Consider the following 19,577-nt stretch of genomic DNA (forward strand, 5'->3'; position numbering starts at 1 on the left):
CGACAGAAGGTTAGTGTGGGCCCATTGAATGACACTAGACCGTACCGGAGGACACACCAACAGGCGGTTGGGAGGACAACCTGGCGGCACCGTCACCCCCTCGAGAGCCCGTCGAACCTGCTCCTCAATCTCCCACGTCACCGCCCCCACCACACAGGTCGGAGGTAAAATTGGCGTGGGGGAACGAGGAGCAGGATCCGGCTCAAAGACCCGGGAAAGGGCGTCAGGCTTCACGTTCTTAGAGCCAGGCCGATACGACACCACAAAGTCGAACCGGGTGAAGAACAGCGCCCACCGAGCCTGCCGAGAATTTAATCGTTTGGCTGATTTGATGTACTCAAGGTTTCTATGGTCGGTCCATACCACAAACGGGTGCTCTGCACCCTCCAGATAGTGCCTCCACTCCTCCAACGCAGCCTTGATGGCCAGGAGCTCTCGATTGCCGATGTCGTAGTTCTGCTCAGCCGGGGTCAGCCGCCTGGAGAAAAAGGCACATGGGTGCAGCTTCCCATCCTTACTGCTGCGCTGAGAGAGCACTGCCCCGACACCGACATCTGACGCGTCCACCTCCACCACGAACTGCCGTCCCGGATCTGCCACACTAAGCACGGGAGATGAGGTGAACCTGGTCCTGAGCTCAGAAAACGCCTGTTCAGCCGAGGGACCCCAAGAAAACGGGACCTTGGGAGAAGTTAAGGCATGTAGAGGCGCCGCGACGGAGCTGAATCCCCTGATAAACCGCCGGTAGAAGTTAGCAAACCCCAAAAATCGTAATAATTGCTTGCGGCTACCCGGGGTCGGCCAATCCGCTACAGCCCTGACCTTCTCCCTGTCCATCTCCACCCTCCCCTCTGAGATGACGTGCCCAAGAAAAGAAACGGTGGGAGCATGAAAAATACATTTCTCGGCTTTGACAAATAAGTTGTTGCTGAGAAGACGCTCCAAAACAAAACGAACATGCTTGACATGACTGGCAAGATCTGAAGAAAAAATCAAAATGTCGTCGAGGTAAACGAACAGAAACTTATTCAATGCGTCTCTCAGCACATCATTTACGAGATTCTGGAACACTGCGGGAGCATTGCATAACCCGAAAGGCATCACCAAATACTCGTAGTGGCCAGAAGGTGTGTTAAATGCCGTTTTCCACTCGTCCCCTTGCCTAATCCGGACCAGGTGGTAAGCATTGCGCAAGTCCAGCTTGGTAAAGACCTTGGCTCCCTGCAGGCGTTCAAAGGCCGAAGTCATGAGGGGTAGTGGGTAGCGGTTTTTAATGGTTATCTCATTGAGACCCCTGTAGTCAATGCACGGCCGAAGAGTCTTGTCCTTCTTTGCCACAAAGAAAAATCCCGCCCCTGCAGGAGAGGACGAGGGTCTGATTATCCCAGCCTCTAAGCCAGACTCAATGTACTCCTTCATGGCCTGATTCTCGGGTTGTGAGAGAGAGTAAATGCGACCCTTGGGAGGAGTGGTACCCGGCAATAACTCAATGGCACAGTCATAAGGACGATGTGGTGGCAGGGATGTCGCCTTCCCTTTGTTGAACACCTCCTTTAGGTCGTGGTAGCAGCTGGGAACTCGCTCGAGATCCGGATACACAGGAACCTCCACAGCTGCTACCTTAACTCCCGACACTGACCGACCGTGCTCGGAACAATCCCCTCCCCAACTCAAAATAACCCCCGACTCCCAGTCAATATGGGGCTTGTGCAAACGTAACCAAGGAAGGCCCAGGATAACTGGGTAGGACGGACTTAAACCTAAATGAAAAGAAATATCCTCAACATGGGAGGGACCGAACCATAACTGAACAGAAAGTGTCTTTTTATCAATAGAAAATATTTTGCGTCCGTCTAAAGCAAAAGCCTTTAAAGGCACTGATAACAGTTCAGTGGGGATCTTATGTCTCTCAGCCCACTTAAGGTCCATAAAGTTCTCATCTGCACCAGAGTCAATGAAAACCTCAATGTCCAAGGTGGTGTCGGCATACCTCAGTTGAGCCGGTGTGAGTCTTCTTAAAGGCGCAGTGGAGGAGTTCTTAAGACTCACCGGAGCCCTCCTTAACCCAGGTGACCCTGTCCCTTTAAGAGGACACGCTGCAGCTCTGTGCCCGTGCTGACCACAGTGCAAACACAGGCCGCTGGTCAGGCGCCGATGCCGCTCCTGCGTGGAGATGCTGGTGCGGCCAAGCTGCATCAGCTCCTCCGGACGCTGTGCAGCACTCGGGACTCGCTCCTGCTGGGGGACGGGACGGAGAGGGGCGTGCTCCTCCCGCGCGCTCCTGGATTCTCCTCCCTGCAGGTCAGTCTGCCTCAGGCGATCACGGACCGTCAGACGATTCTCCATCTTGACCGCCAGGGCAATGAGGGAGTCCAAGTCGTCGGGGAGATCCCTCAGGAAGAGCTGGTCGCGAACCGGGCTGGCCAGCCCGTAGAGGAAGGTGTCCCGCAGTGACGCATCGTTCCAGGCGCAGTCTGCGGAGAGGGTGCGAAACTCAATTGCGTAATCGATCACCGACCTCCTTCCTTGACGCAGCGCTGCCAGCGCTCGAGCCGCCTCCTGTCCGCCGGGACGCCGATCGAAGATCTTGGACAGCGCGGCTGCGAACTCGTCCACCGAGTCACACAGCCGGGATTGGCGGTTCCATTCCGCGGTGGCCCAAGCCTCCGCTCTGCCGGACAGGTGGGAGATGATGTATGCGACCCTCGACCTCTCAGTAGGAAACGCCCCCGGCTGCATCTCGAAGTGGAGACCACACTGGACCAGGAAGGGTCGCGAATCCCCGGAGTTCCCCGAGAAGCGTGCTGGGCTTGAGAGCGGTGACGGCGACATCACGACGGCGGCAGCGGCGGCAGCTGGCGGCACTGCGGCGGCAGCGGCAGCCCGAACCTCTGGGACCGAGAGGCGGGTGATGAGCTGCTGGAGGTGACCGGTGAGTTGGTTCAGTTGACTCTCCACTGACGTGTGTCGATGTGAAAAGTCGTGGAGACCCGCCGTTAAACCAGCCAACTGCTCGTCGTGTTGCGTGAGCCGGTCCTCCTGCTGACCAACTGCTCCTAGCAGCTGGTGACCAGAGTCCGCTGGGTCCATGATGGTTGGTTTGTTCTGTCACGGATCATGGACAGGACCCAAGTGCAGGACTCTGGAAACAGGCTGAGTTCAAACAAGTCTTTTATTGACTGACAGCACAGACAGATGAACCGCCGGTTGCTCCTTGACATGCGGGGTGCAGCAGACTGGACTCCAACGCCCTGGACAGACCGGACGAGACATGGACGACGAACACTGGACCGGACGGACAGGACATCAATAACAAACAAACCAACACTGAACAAACACACAGACAGGACATATATAGGGCAGGGTGATTACAAGAAGTGGCCACAGGTGAGGTGCTGACAGCCCAGACCTATGGCCCGCCCACTCTTAAAGGGGACCTCAGCCTACACCCTGACACAGATGAAGACTCTCCAGAGGAAGACTCCAGATGAAGATTCTCCAGAGGAACACTCCAGAGGAAGACTCTCCAGAGGAAGACTCCAGATGAAGATCCTCCAGAGGAACACTCCAGAGGCAGACTCTCCAGAGGAAGACTCCAGATGAAGATTCTCCAGAGGAAGACTCCAGAGGAAGACTCCAGAGGAAGACTCCAGAAGAAAATTCTCCAGAGGAAGACTCTCCTGAGGAAGACTCCAGATGAAGACTCTCCAGAGGAAGACTCCAGATGAAGATTCTCCAGAGGAAGACTCCAGAGGAACACTCCAGAGGAAGATTCTCCAGAGGAACACTCCAGAGGAAGACTCTCCAGAGGAAGACTCCAGAGGAAGACTCCAGAAGAAGATTCTCCAGAGGAAGACTCTCCTGAGGAAGAATCTAGATGAAGACTTTCCAGAGGAACACTCCAGAGGAAGACTCCAGATGAAGACTCTCCAGAGGAAGACTCCAGATGAAGATTCTCCAGAGGAAGACTCCAGATGAAGATTCTCCAGAGGAACACTCCAGAGGAAGACTCTCCAGAGGAAGACTCCAGATGAAGATTCTCCAGAGGAAGACTCCAGAGGAAGACTCCAGAAGAAGATTCTCCAGAGGAAGACTCTCCTGAGGAAGACTCCAGATGAAGACTCCAGAGGAAGACTCCAGATGAAGATTCTCCAGAGGAACACTCTCCAGAGGAAGACTCCAGATGAAGATTCTCCAGAGGAACACTCCAGAGGAAGACTCTCCAGAGGAAGACTCCAGATGAAGATTCTCCAGAGGAAGACTCCAGAGGAAGACTCCAGAAGAAGATTCTCCAGAGGAAGACTCTCCAGAGGCAGACTCCAGAGGAAGACTCCAGATGAATACTCTCCAGAGGAAGACTCCAGATGAAGATTCTCCAGAGGAAGACTCCAAAGGAAGACTCCAGATGAAGATTCTCCAGAGGAAGACTCCCTAGAAGAAGACTCCAGAGGAAGACTCCAGATGAAGATTCTCCAGAGGAAGACTCCAAAGGAAGACTCCAGATGAAGATTCTCCAGAGGAAGACTCCCTAGAAGAAGACTCCAGAGGAAGACTCCAGATGAAGATTCTCCAGAGGAAGACTCCAGATAAAGATTCTCCAGAGGAACACTCTCCAGAGGAAGACTCCAGATGAAGATTCTCCAGAGGAACACTCTCCAGAGGAAGACTCCAGATGAAGATTCTCCAGAGGAACACTCTCCAGACGAAGACTCCAGAGGAAGACTCCAGAGGAACACTCTCCAGAGGAAGACTCTCCAGAGGAAGACTCCAGAGGAAGACTCCAGAGGAACAATCTCCAGAGGAAGACTCTCCAGAGGTAGATTCTCCAGAGGAACATTCTCCAGAGGAACACTCCAGAGGAAGACTCCAGAGGAACAATCTCCAGAGGAAGACTCTCCAGAGGTAGATTCTCCAGAGGAACATTCTCCAGAGGAACACTCCAGAGGAAGACTCCAGAGGAACAATCTCCAGAGGAACACTCTCCAGAGGAACACTCTCCAGAGGAAGACTCTCCAGAGGAAGACTCCAGAGGAAGACTCCAGAGGAACAATCTCCAGAGGAAGACTCTCCAGAGGTAGATTCTCCAGAGGAACATTCTCCAGAGGAACACTCCAGAAGAATACTCTTCAGAGGGAGGTGAAGACAGCAGAGGGGTCATCAGGACTGACCATCCTTCCATACAAGAGCTACACTCGGTAGAGCGCAGACTGAGTTAGCATCACTAGCAGGATAGCCGCTAGTTCATATCAATGCTAACTAGCATGTCTGGGAGCAACATCACTGTGTGACACACTGAGCAGGGAGCATCTCCATGGCAACAGACGCCGATCTCTTTTGATCTCCTCCATGAGGTGCCTCTCTCATCTGCCTGGTATGGGACTTTTGTTTTTTTATCATTTTGGGGGGATTTATTCGGAAACAGTTAACGTCCCAAAATGTAACCGACTGCTTGATGACAATTCATCAATTTTGTGAACAGTTCTTAAAATACATACAAAACCAATAAATAAATAAATTCATGCAGATGAAAACATACGCTTCTCGGCCAACTTTCATTGCGGGAAGGTAATCATATACAGAACGTTGCCAAACAAGAGCCGACAACATGACAACACACATCCCCCGGCTCACTCTCTTCTCAAACACAAACTCTCGCTGGAAGAACAGAGCAGACACACAATTATCACTATACTTGTTCTTTGTTTAAACAGTTTTTACATATTTATTTATATATCTATAATTCTTTTAATCTATCTATGTGTACATGATGTCGTCAATGCCCTTTAAGCTGACCCTCCCCCGCTCCATCCCCCATCTCCACAACACCTTTAGCCCAGCACACAAACCTCTGTACCGTGTGTAAGTGTTAACACCGCGACATAAACTTGTCGACTGGACTTGATGTTGAGAGAGTGAAAGTGCGCTGCCGGCCTCCTGCCGTGTCTTCGCAGGAGAGTCAAGACGTCTCTTGTTCTGTTGAAATGTCCCGCAGCATCGCGTGGAGCAATCTGTGGTCCTTGGACTGCAACATCTCCCCAGAGTGAAGAAAGACCGTGTTTCACCCGACGCCTGCAGCGTTGCTCAACCCCAGCGGCAGAGCGGGCGAAGCCTCCACAGATCCCAGAGAAGAAGCTTCACACGCTCCATTCTCAGATTATCACCACCTCGTGTGGACAAAACTAGAGACGCTCCAGAGGGATTTCGTCTTACATTTCGCCTGCAGAGCAGTAAAGCTGCTCTCTGTTGCCCTGACAACCAGATTATAGAGCATCTTCCTCCTCTAAGATCCAGATTATAGAGCATCTTCCTCCTCTAGCATCAGATTATAGAGCATCTTCCTCTAACATCAGGTTATAAAGCATCTTCCTCCTCTAACATCTGATTATAGAGCATCTTCCTCTTCTAACATTAGATTATAGAGCATCTTCCTCCTCTAACATCCAGATTATAGAGCATCTCCCTCTTCCTAACATCAGATTGTAGAGCATCTTCCTCCTCTAGCATCAGATTATAGAGCATCTTCCTCTAACATCAGGTTATAAAGCATCTTCCTCCTCTAACATCCGATTATAGAGCATCTTCCTCTTCTAACATCAGATTATAGAGCATCTTCTTCCTCTAACATCAGATTATAGAGCATCGTCCTCCTCTCGCATCAGATTATAGAGCATCTCCCTCTTCTAACATCAGATTATAGAGCATCTTCCTTCTCTAGCATCAGATTATAGAGCATCTTCCTCTAACATCAGGTTATAAAGCATCGTCCTCCTCTAACATCAGATTATAGAGCATCTTCCTCTTCTAACATTAGATTATAGAGCATCTTCCTCCTCCCACATCAGATTATAGAGTATAATGGAATTATTCTGAAACCAGATTCATATCTGACCCTCTGACCAATGATAGTGTCATAATCTGCAGCTCCACAGACCCAGAGACTATAGATTACATGCAACATGTACAGAAGTTGTCGTCAAAACAATTTGTTGCTCAGGTCCAAGGATTGCTCTTCCAGAAACTGTGCTTAAATTAACAATTTAAAAGATTTAATCTGGCTCTTACTGCATTCAAGAAACATTTCAAAGTGAAACATTGGATTTTCAGTGAGTCACTTCTCGTTCAAAGACATTTTCCAAGATTACTGCTGGTTTGACGATGCAGTGAAGGACTTTACTCACCTGCTGGTTTTTATAAATTACTCAGTACTTTTAGCAGAGTTTCCGATTGTACGATGATCATCATCATTTGGATTAATGTTTAAACTGGATGTGGTATCAGCAGGAGGAGAAATGGGAGTAAAGCCCCGTTCACACGACAACATCTTCAAAAGAAAACAGAAAACTTTCTCAGCATTCTGGGTGTCTGTTTTATGACTATGGTGCTCGGAGCCGCTGAAAATGCAAGTTTTTGAAAACACTCATTCTGTCTCCAAGGACTTTTTTTTTTTTACACACTTGGACTCCGATTCCATGGAGATAGGGGAAATCACAACTTTTTGAAAACGCTGCTACTGGTCATGTGTTTCACTGGGGTAGTAAATAGCTGTTCTGCACATGCTCAGTAGAACCAATCAGAACGTTTCCTCCAGTGTCATGACTCCCAGTCCTTATTCTCCTGGACCTGGTACTTTTATTTTGACAGTCACTGAAATAACAATCCAGCTTGGTCGTCTGTCCACTAGAGTGTGTGTGTGTGTGTGTGTGTGTGTGTGTGTGTGTGTGTGTGTGTGTGTGTGTGTGTGTGTGTGTGTGTGTGTGTGTGTGTGTGTGTGTGTGTGTGTGTGTGTGTGTGTGTGTGTGTGTGTGTGTGTGGTTCTATTACAAAAACAACCAACAGAACCAACTTGTGGCCTGTCATGCTCACTCCATCGTTTTCTGCATTTCTGCCATTTTTGTGGAAACGGACAATGTTTTGAAAACCCTTCTGTGTTAACATGAAAGTTAAAATCAAACAATGTGTTTTCACTTGGAGCTTGAGTTCAGTAAAATTCATTAAGTAAATACAGAAACAGGAATGTTGTCATTTTCTGTATATTTTTTGGCGAATCCATTTCTGACTTCTTGCATGTTGTTTTAGTATTTTAAAGGCTGTTCATGCAAATCTGACGTCAACAAGTTTAAAAAAAAAAAAAACACATGGAAATGTTACAAGGCAAATCAAATGAGATTTACTGTGAGTGTGTGACTTAACGGCACACGGGAAGTGAATTGAAATCACTTTTTTTTTTTCAACTAAATAAATGAGATTAACCAACGCATGAGGCTCCCCACCCCCCCTCCCGTCTGTGTCTCCTATCTCTGCGTCCCTCCACAGCCATCGCAGCCACAGGAAGGCCCTGGCAGCCCGACGTGCTGATGCTATCTCTGTGCTCCTCATCTCCGTCCCCGGCTGTGTCGAAATCTCGCCCATCCCACAAAGGGAAACCGCTGGGTGCACAACGGCCCGCGGGCCCGGCGTCCGTTTGTGTGGGCAGGCAGCTTATGGGAAATAAAAGAGGGAGGCGGGCACTATGTTCCTCCACGGTGGAGGACGCCGAGGACACACCAGTTACATCACAACAACCAAGAGGCAACAAATATGACCTTCATGTTTCTGTTGATAATCTACCACAGGAATCAATTCTTCACCTCCCCAGTTTCATTGAGCGGCTTTACGACTTGAAAACGCATCAAATGATTCCAGCTCACCTCAGTGAGAAGCGATGCAGGGTTTAAAAAAAGGACAAAATGAGACACTTAGATTTCATTGACTCCCCCCTTGAAAAAAAAACAAACCCACAAGCTGTTGAGCAACGGTGTTGAGAAACGACACTTACAATCAGCTCCTCTGACCAAGACAACAAGCGTCAGGTGCACGATGAGGCAACGTTTATTAAATCAAATCCAGTAAACAAAGAAGACATCGTTGTAAACAAAGACAGGAGACACTCTGATGAATATGTGAGGTTTACACTATAAATGCTTCTTATAAATAGTTTTTTTTATCTGCTCTTAACCATGTACACACAGTTTAAACCTCACATTCACACATGCAGCCTACGCCTTTTCTTAATATTCTGTCTCGTCCATGTATTTGAATTGGATTCCTAAGATCCAGATCAGTCCTGCTGGAAACACAGAAAAAAATTAGAACATTAATAACACACATAACATTAACATTATCCCACAGTTTGAGCTGAAGAGAAACTTCACATGCATTGCAAAAGTTTAACAAAAGAAAAAAAAGACAAGAAGAACTTCCCCTTAGTTTGATTGAAGGGAAAAACATGCACAGGACTTCAAGTAGTTTGCAGTTTTATGATCAAATGTATAAAACCTTAGGGATGCACTGATACCACTTGTTTACAAACTTTGAAGTTATTTGCTGATACAGAGTATTGATACGAATACTTGTCAAATACCATCAAGTGAAGATCGTTCACTATGAGTACCTCGTGAAGTTCTGGACCTGATACCAGTATCGGCGTCAGCATCGGCATCGCTATCAATCTCTGCTTCCCTCATAAAAACAATCACGACTCGGTTTCCAGAGCTTCTCTGTTTGACTTTCCATTCAAGTGAAGAGCTCGACTTTTCGTCTTGAAGGCCTCAGCCTGAGACTGCAATGCTTCTACATCCAAGCTCTATTACAACATAATGTACTCTACATGGGTCCAGATACAAAAAAACCTGAAAAATAGGGAAAAAAGGATGACTTTCACTTGGAGTAACCTTGAATCTCACAGGAAGGTCACACAAACACCTTGGACCGAGGCAGAACTCTGGCTATTGAAGGTTTAACTCTTGATATTTAAGGTTTAACTCTTGATATTTAAGGTTTAACTCTTGATATTCAAGGTAGAACTCTGGATATTCAAGGTTTAACTCTTGATATTTAAGGTAGAACTCTGGCTATTGAAGGTTTAACTGGATATTCAAGGTAGAACTCTGGCTATTGAAGGTTTAACTGGATATTCAAGGTAGAACTCTGGCTATTGAAGGTTTAACTGGATATTCAAGGTAGAACTCTGGCTATTGAAGGTTTAACTGGATATTCAAGGTAGAACTCTGGCTATTGAAGGTTTAACTCTTGATATTTAAGGTTTAACTCTTGATATTTAAGGTTTAACTCTTGATATTCAAGGTAGAACTCTGGATATTCAAGGTTTAACTCTTGATATTTAAGGTAGAACTCTGGCTATTGAAGGTTTAACTGGATATTCAAGGTAGAACTCTGGCTATTGAAGGTTTAACTGGATATTCAAGGTAGAACTCTGGCTATTGAAGGTTTAACTGGATATTCAAGGTAGAACTCTGGCGATTGAAGGTTTAACTCCTTGATATTTAAGGTTTAACTCTTGGTATTCAAGGTTTAACTGGATATTCAAGGTAGAACTCTGGCTATTGAAGGTTTAACTGGATATTCAAGGTAGAACTCTGGCTATTGAAGGTTTAACTGGATATTCAAGGTAGAACTCTGGCTATTGAAGGTTTAACTGGATATTCAAGGTAGAACTCTGGCTATTGAAGGTTTAACTGGATATTCAAGGTAGAACTCTGGCTATTGAAGGTTTAACTGGATATTCAAGGTAGAACTCTGGCTATTGAAGGTTTAACTCTTGATATTTAAGGTTTAACTCTTGATATTTAAGGTTTAACTCTTGATATTCAAGGTAGAACTCTGGATATTCAAGGTTTAACTCTTGATATTTAAGGTAGAACTCTGGCTATTGAAGGTTTAACTGGATATTCAAGGTAGAACTCTGGCTATTGAAGGTTTAACTGGATATTCAAGGTAGAACTCTGGCTATTGAAGGTTTAACTGGATATTCAAGGTAGAACTCTGGCGATTGAAGGTTTAACTCCTTGATATTTAAGGTTTAACTCTTGGTATTCAAGGTTTAACTGGATATTCAAGGTAGAACTCTGGCTATTGAAGGTTTAACTGGATATTCAAGGTAGAACTCTGGCTATTGAAGGTTTAACTGGATATTCAAGGTAGAACTCTGGCGATTGAAGGTTTAACTCCTTGATATTTAAGGTTTAACTCTTGATATTCAAGGTAGAACCCTTGATATTTAAGGTTTAACTCTTGATATTCAAGGTAGAACTCTGGATATTCAAGGTTTAACTCTTGATATTTAAGGTAGAACTCTGGCTATTGAAGGTTTAGCTCTTGATATTTAAGGTTTAACTCTTGATATTCAAGGTAAAACTCTTGATATTCAAGGTTTAACTCTTGATATTCAAGGTTTAACTCTTGATATTCAAAGTTTAACTCTAGATATTCAAGGTAGAACTCTGGATACTCAAGGTGTGACTCTGGATACTCTGGATATTTGCTTCCTTGAGACTTAGAAACTTGCTTAAAAGCTTGACTTTCCCGATATCTCCCGATCCTGGACCTTGGAGCGGCAGACGCTTCACATTGCTTCTCATGACAGATACTGAACACTCAATTCTTGCTCAACATTTGCATGATAATTCCCAAACACTCCTAAAAAAAAAAAAACTACCTGAAATTCAGGCGATCTTCCTGGAGTTCTCCCTGGACACTTTCAGGACGTTCACACAACGCTTGATCAACATTCACACGATGGGCGTTTCACAGTCACAAGACGTATTCTGCAGCGTTCCCATGGCCCTCCACCGACATTTACCTGATGTTTGATCAACATTTTGGCGACGCTGGCTCCGCGCTTGTACAACATTTGCACTGAATGCTCGCTGGGAATGCATCACCGGATGTTTACGTGACATTTACTGGACACAGCGATGAGTTCTGGACTCGTCCTGCAGCAGACGTATGAAAGTTGAGGAACATTTGATGGAGATCAGTGAGAATTATTGGTTATAGTAATCCAGAGTCTCTTCCTGGTTGATGGGTTCATGTTCACCTCCCAGTCAGTAACGTTCTAGTTTGAGACGATTGTGCAAATGTTCTCGATCAGGGGTGTCAAACTCATTTTACTTCAGGTTCCTTATTCAGTCCAATTTCATCTTGAGTGAGCCGGATCAGTAAAATTGTTCCATGATAACGTTTCAAGTAAAATTTTAAAGTGTTTTGTTGTTGTGGCACAGAGTATATGTGTTGTCTGTATTGGTCTATACCATTTTTGCATTTTTGTTTTTGACGTTTCAAGTGAAAGCGCACAGTTTTTGGTTTTGTGCAAAGAAGCTTTGCGTTTCCATGACAACAATTCCACTGAAAATGTATCGCTTTTATTTTATATGTCTATATTTTCAAAAAAAAACAAGCAATTACTGCAAAAATCAGTCTTGATATGAAGGCAATTTTAATGAAACATTCTGGTGCAAAATACAATAAAATGTACAAAATTCAAATATGCATGTTTTTACAAACTGCCCCTGACATCTTGGCTTAAAGGCAACGAGGTAGCTAGCTTTGATGGCAGCATCGCCGATATCTCAGCTCGTGTTTTGGAGAGATTCACTGTTTTCTTTTCAAATAAATGGACCTTTTGCTTGGCGGTTTGGTCGGTTCAGAGCTTCTTGGGTCCCGGTTTTCACCGGCGGGCCGTATGTTTGACACCCCTGTCCAGAACGCTGTGAATTTCTGTCGCTGTGACGACCCGGAGCCGCCGTGAGCTCAGATGGCGGCCCCCCCCGCCGGCCCCTCCTCGGGCCCCTGCAGGTGTTGCTGGGACAGGATGTGTTTGAGCGTGTCCAGCTCCTGTGTCAGCTGTCCTATCCTCAGCTGCAGCTTCTGGTTCTCCTCCTGCAGCTGCAGGGCTCGCTGCTGAGTCAGCAGGATCCTGCGCCGGGCCTTGTCCCGGCTCTTCCTCACCGCGATGTTGTTCTTCTCCCGCCTCAGACGGTACTCGGCACTGTCCTTGCTGATGCTCCTCTTGGTCGCGGGTCCACGCAGGGCGGGCAGCAGGAAAGGGGAGAAGTCCTGTAGGGAACAGGGATCAGTGTGTGTGTGTGTGTGTGTGTGTGTGAGGAAAGATGGCGGCGGGGCGGTGGATCTGACCTGAGCTCCCCCGTGGCCCTGCTGGGGGTTGGGGCTGCCGGAGGCGTACGGCAGGTACGACAGCCCCATCATCTGCTCCGACACCCTGTCGTCCCCCCCGCCCCCCCTCATGTAGGACATCATGTCCATCTGAGGCATCTGATTGGCGGAGGCCGGCTGGTGGGACGCGGCCGGGTTCAGGGTCTGGCAGTGGTTCTGACCCGGGTACGAGCTCACCCACTCCTGGATGACCGAGGAGACCCTGGAGTCAGACATCTGGTGGCGTCAAGACACAAGAACAGGGATCGTCACTTCTGGAGCAGCGGTCAGTCAAATATTAGAAAAATCTGAACACTGTCAGACATTAATTCTGTAAAAACATTGTGATAAGAAATGAAAAGCAAAAAAATAAGAAATTAAATCAAATCAAATCAGATCAGATCAGATCAGATCAGATCAAATGAAATGAAATGAAATTATTAAGATAAAAAGCAAAAACGTATGCACTTAACTTTCTATATCATCTGTTTTATCTGACAATAAACAGAAAAGGTGGTTCAAATGCCTGAATTTTACTTTTCGACTTCAAAAACTATTAAAAAATTGTCTTTAAAAACATATGGTAAAATGAGAGCAAGAGGTTTAAATACAAATATAAATGCATTTAATTTAGCAGAAAATGGATTTATAATTTAACTTGACAGCCACGTTTTAAAGCCCTCGATATGATCAATTTCATTATTTTGATCATTTGAGCCATAAAAACCTGATGTATGTAGAAGTACAAGTACAAGTATACGTATAAAAAAAATCCCATCACAACGTACTGCAACAAGAGTAAATTAAACATAATTTAATCATCAATATTTGGATTTATCACAAATAAACTGAAAAATTGTCATTCTATTTTTGATTAATTTGAGAAATGTTAAGCATATAAGTTATGAAAAATAAACATACAGCATTTCAAGATTTATAAAAACAAATTCAGAAGATCAATTTGGAAAAAATACTTTCATTAAAAAAAAGTTTAGATTCACAATCAACACTGTGAAATTGCTTGGAATGTTGTAGTTAATATGTTATAAGTGTGGATATATTCAATCTGCAGTCATCTGCAGGTAAAAACAATTTGTAATCCACATAAAAAGACCACAAAAAGCCAAAAACAGATGCGACACAACAGATAACTCTCAAGACTCAAACAATAAATACTAGAATTCAGAGTCTCGATCTGTATTTAGTATGTTTCCTGTCTTCATTTATCCTAAAAGAAGCAAACGTGATTGTTGATTTAATTGTATTAATAAAAGTAAAGTTTGATGGGGCTCACCATGACTGTGACAGATCAGATTATAATCCAGCTCCTCCTTACAGTGTTTGACTGAAAGTGACACACAGGTACCCCAACTTCCTCTCTCCCTCTCTCTCTCTCTCTCTCTCTCACACACACACACACACACACACACACACACACACACACACACACACACACACACACACACACACACACACACACACACACACACACACACACTTAAAACCAGGGGAATTACTGTAAAGGAAAAATAACCTCATATATGGGAATGTAGATATATAATAAACTGTTTGGTTTTTTGAGCAAAAATATCAAAAATCTGTCAGGAATTGAACAAATTAAATATTTCAGTCATAAATAAAGATAATATCTACTTAAATATTTGCTTTTTTATCTCTAAATTTGCATTTTATAAATAAAAGTGTTGAAACTGTTTCTAACGCGCGCGGGGGTAATTTTGTCCTACGCTGGCTTCCGTAGCTCTTCATCAAAATGGCTGCCACCATAGATAACGTGAGTGGAAACTAACTGCTCATAAAACACATTTTACCGCTATATAACGCGTTTGTATAGACAATTAATGCAGGAGTTTAACGTTAATGTTGAAAATCGTTGTCGGATTAACATATTCAGTACAGAAAACTGTGCCGATCAGCTGTTTTGACACCTGTGCTAACCAGTTAGCTCATAGCGTTGTGGGATTTCCTGTTTGAAAATACGTCGATGTATAATTGTGTTTTTCAAATGTGCATATAATAATGGGGTTAACTGTCTTTCAGGATTTGATTGAAAGCGATTTGCCTAAAGCAATCGAGCTGCTGAATAATCTCACAGAGCAGGTAAATGATGACGTTTGTGTTAAAGTCTGTAATAAACAACACTTCAGTACAACCCAGCTGTTGTGTTTACTCCTCGGCTGCAGTTATAAGTTGACATTTTTTTCTTCAGGTGGCCTCAGTCACAAGTCATGTTCAGGGGATCCTGGTCAAAGTCAAAGATGGGGCATTTCAAACCTCCCAGGTGAGTTCAAACTGTATAAACAGCAGGTCCGAACCATGAGAAGTCTTTTAAACTTCCTTCTGTTTAAAATATTTCAAAATCAACGGTGATTTTGTGAGAATATTTGTTTGTCAGCACTCGGTAGCCTGCAGTTTCTCTGTTCCGAACACTTGTGGGAACATGAGTGGTAATTTAAACTAGATATTGAGAGAAGTAGTAAATAGTTGCTTTCATTCAAGGCAGTCAAAAATAAATAAACCACTACACCTATACATGAAAAGTTCATTTAAATGATAAACAACTATTGGGCCCTACTGTTTCCTCTAATTTAATATTTTTTTCAAACTCAATTAAAAACCCCACTCTTGTTTCCTTCTTTACGTCCATATTTGCCCATTTGTAATTTCACGAGGATCATTTTTGAGTCTTACCTTCTGTTCGCAGGGTTTATCTTTCTTGGACCTGCGGTACCACCTGCTGCTCTTCTACCTGCAGGACCTCACTCACCTGATCAGCATCAAGACGGAAGGAGGGCGAATCAAAGAGAGCGAGGCTCTGGACAGACTGGTCACCATCAGAACTGTAGGTTTCGTCTCGCATTTTTAATCTTGGCTTCTGGCTTCGTTGTTCCAACGGTCTGTGGTTTTCTGAAACATTTATTTTTCTGTTTGCATTCCTGCAGGTTTTGGAGAAAATGCGACCTTTAGACCACAAACTGAAGTATCAGATTGATAAACTGGTGCGGACGGCTGTGACCGGCAGCTTAGGTTTGACCTTTCTTCGTGCCGCGTGGAAGATATCGGATAAAAAAAAATGCACAGAGATCTAAAATGATGCATCTTTTGCTGCTTTCAGCTGAAAACGACCCGCTGCAGCTGCGTCCCAACCCTGGAAATCTCATCAGCAAAGTGAGACTTGTTTAACTTGTGATTAGAATTTCGTGTTTTTTAATGAGTTAATCAACATATTTTGATTGTTTGATTTAATCATGAGTTCTGGCTGTTTTCATCTCTTAGCTGAATGAATCTGAGGAGTCTGAAGATGAAGATGAAGACGAGAACAAAGACGCCTCGGAGGGGAAAGCAGCCCCCTCTAGTGGCAGGAAATATATACCACCCAAGATTGCCCCGATGCATTATGGTAATGGTCCACTTCTGGAGACATTTACATTTTCACACTGACCGTCAAACGTGGTTGTAAAATGAGGGAACACGCTGCGTTTTGAAGAATTCCGACCATGGCGAGGTGAACAAAGGTCAAAGCTTACGAATCAAATCAAATGACGTGTCGCCTCGTATCCAAGTGTCTTCTCCGGTTTAGGAGCCTGCGGCAGGATGTCTTCTATGTGCAGTTGCTCTGGGGTTAGTGGCGTGATGGAGCCATGTTTGATATTTCGTCCTCCCAGAAGGGGACATGACGGAGGGCGACAGGAAGAAGGCGCAGGCGGAGCGGCAGCGGCGAGCCGCCCTGAGGAGCTCGGTGATCCAGGAGCTGAGGCAGCAGTACAGCGACGCCCCCGAGGAGATCCGGGACCGGCGGGACTTCCAGAGCGAGCGCGACAGCCGCGAGGAGCTCCACAGGTTCCCGCAGCTCCACTTCAACGCTCAGACGGTCGACGTCGTCCTCCTCACCGTCTCACGTTTCGCTCTCTCTCGCTAAAAGGAAACGCTACGAGGAGTCCATGATGGTGCGTCTGAACATGCCGAAGCATCAGAAGAGCTCCAAGAAGAGAGGCGCGATGGGCATGTCGGGCCAGCTGAGCGGCATCACGCACTTCGGCGACATCTCGGCTCTGACGGGCGGCGAGGGCGCAATGGTACCTCAAAATACTTTTATTTTAATTCATTTGCTAGGGGGTCCTGCTGCAAACATCTCGAAACAAAGAATAAGGGAATTTAAAAAAAAAAGGTGAGCAAAATGGGGGAAAAAACAACATTGAAAACACACAAGCTGCATACAGGACAGCAGTTGTGCAAGCTCCTCATACTTCCCTTAGAAAAATAGATTGCAATGTGATGTTCCCTAATAATAAAAGTAGATATTACCATCATCAGCTTGACCGTTATGCTGAAATAAAACCAGCAACAGTAAAAACAACAAATACAACAAAATAAAAATCACAGTAATCGAAATGAAACGACGACAAAGGGAAGTTTAAAAACGGGAGCAATAAGTTTGTAAACGTTTTCGACATGCCGCCTTTAATCAATTGAAGGATGTAATAGATGGTGTCGAGCAAAGCTTGTGTGTCGGCGTCAGAGAGCGAACGAGGAGATCCACGTCTCTGAATGCAGATGTCGAGGAGTTGGTTAAATACATCAAAGAGTTTGAAGAGAAGCTCAGTAGATTACAATCTCTCCACTGGCATCTGTGTCCAAAACGAGTTCACAACAAAACAAAGCGTTTCGTTTCCTGACAGACTGGTTTGTGTAAAGGATTATTTTGAAAGCAAAACAAAAGATGTTTTTTTGTTTTGTTTTTATGGACAAACTAAATACAAAACACAGAAACGAAGCCCCCCCACACACCCCAACACCATACACCCCCATCAGACTGTTTTTTCATTTAGACCAGAAGAAATGCAAGATATAGTCACATTAATCAGAAGAGTAATGATAAAATAAGTAATAATGCAATACAAATTTAAAGATCGCCAGCGAAGGTTAAAAAAAAAAAAAAAAACTGGATTTAGTGAAATAAAAACACAGTTGTCGTCTGTCTCCAGTCCACAGAATGTAATCCCGAGTAAAAAAGTAATCAGTCGTTTGAGAGTTTCAGGGACTTTATTCCGGTGCAAAATGCAGTTGAAACGTCCCAAATCTTGCAGCTTTGCTCCAACACGTTTTGTCTGTGGGTGCAGGATGGAGATGGCCGACCGCGGAAGAAGAAGAAGGTCATGAAGAAGAAAACCAAAAGAAAAGGTGAGGATCCTCTGCTTTGGCACATTTTGAAAGGATTTCATGACTCATTTACATTCTTGAACCTGCTGTCGTTAGAATTCTCACATTTCCAGCTCTGTTGAAGGTATAATTGCATATTTCTCTTCTCCGCAGCTTTCAAGAAGCACAAGTAGATCATGACATGTTGAAGCTTTTTTTATTTTTTTGGAGAGAAATAAATCATCTGACCTCCAGCTCGTAGCAGTTTCATTCCTCACCAGGAGGTGGCAGTCATGTCACCTCAAAGGCTTCAGAGGGTTTAATTGACTTGGCCAGTCATCCTGGAATAGTTATTAGTCCATCATAGGATGAAGATACTCGTATTCAAACCTACATTTAACTTAACTGATGGACTAAAGAGACTCGCTGGCCTGCAAAAGTATTGATGCATCTTGACATTCTCCACATTTAGTCACATGACAACCACAAATGTACATGTATTTAATGTGATAGGCTGAGTTTCTCCACTGAGCTTGAGCTTTAATTCAAATAATGGGAAAACATTTTTTTTAGTGTGTAGAAGTTTAAATCTCCAACAGCTGAATGCGTCTGCTAAGTTCTGTCTTGAGGTGTATGAATACGTTTGTTTTCTAGTTTATCTGTAAAATAAGATTAGATGACATGTATCATTTCCTTCTACTTCATGTTGCTTTTCGATCATTAAATGTGAAAAAATTGATCAAGTTTTTTGCAAGCTACTGTAAGTACAGCATAGCCACTGTGGAGGTATCCTCATGCTGCATTCTGCTGCAAACATTGGCTGTATGAAAGGAGATTTGATGGGTTTTTTGGATAAAGACATGAAATTGGATCATTGCCAAGTGTGGTGATTCTGAATCCTGTTTTTCGAGAAAACCGCTGCAGAATCAGTGTAAATGTTTAGCGTCGCAGCGGGAAAGCACACCAGTCGTATGACCTGTAAAAACTAATCATCAGTTTCACTTGAACTCATTGTTTTGTTGCCTCAACCTGAAATCCAAATGTATTGTGAGGCTTCGCATCACAAGTTTACAGAACATGGCGACAACTTCAGATCTTTTTTTTTCTTTATTGTGACGCCGACAACAAATTGGAGCAAATAACAGAAGACGTCACTGCATAACTATTCACCCTCTTCTGTAGAGCCTCTTCTGGCTGCGACAAGTCACGTTCCAGTCCCGATGGGTTTTCCTCCTCCTGCCACTGGGGGCGCTGCTGTGCCTCAACACAAAACTGCTACAAGTCTGACCAAAAGTTCCATCTTCGTCTCATTTGACCGGAGCGCCTTCCTCCAAACATTCTTTATCTCCCGTGTTTCGGTCTTTCAGGATAGACGCATCAACTTCTGAAAGTATTTTTCTCATGTATTTCTAAAAATTGTTTATCAATAT

General features: G+C 44.6%; 1 protein-coding gene across 1 annotated transcript; it reads left to right on the plus strand.

Moving 5' to 3' along the window:
- Window positions 1-14,285: 14,285 nt before the first annotated feature.
- ngdn (neuroguidin, EIF4E binding protein) lies at window positions 14,286-18,736 on the plus strand (the record flags this gene model as incomplete). The annotated part of the gene is made up of 12 exons (XM_080522300.1): window positions 14,286-14,291; window positions 14,750-14,782; window positions 15,049-15,108; window positions 15,218-15,289; window positions 15,713-15,850; window positions 15,951-16,035; window positions 16,124-16,176; window positions 16,285-16,408; window positions 16,674-16,848; window positions 16,931-17,084; window positions 18,129-18,189; window positions 18,322-18,736. The coding sequence occupies 12 exons, from the start codon at window positions 14,286-14,288 to the stop codon at window positions 18,339-18,341; spliced, it is 981 nt and encodes a 326-aa protein (XP_080378426.1). The 3' UTR covers window positions 18,342-18,736.
- Between the last annotated feature and the right edge of the window lie 841 nt (window positions 18,737-19,577).

The sequence above is a fragment of the Blennius ocellaris genome, assembly GCF_963422515.1.
Source record: "Blennius ocellaris genome assembly, contig: SCAFFOLD_89, whole genome shotgun sequence".
Lineage (NCBI taxonomy): Eukaryota > Metazoa > Chordata > Actinopteri > Blenniiformes > Blenniidae > Blennius > Blennius ocellaris.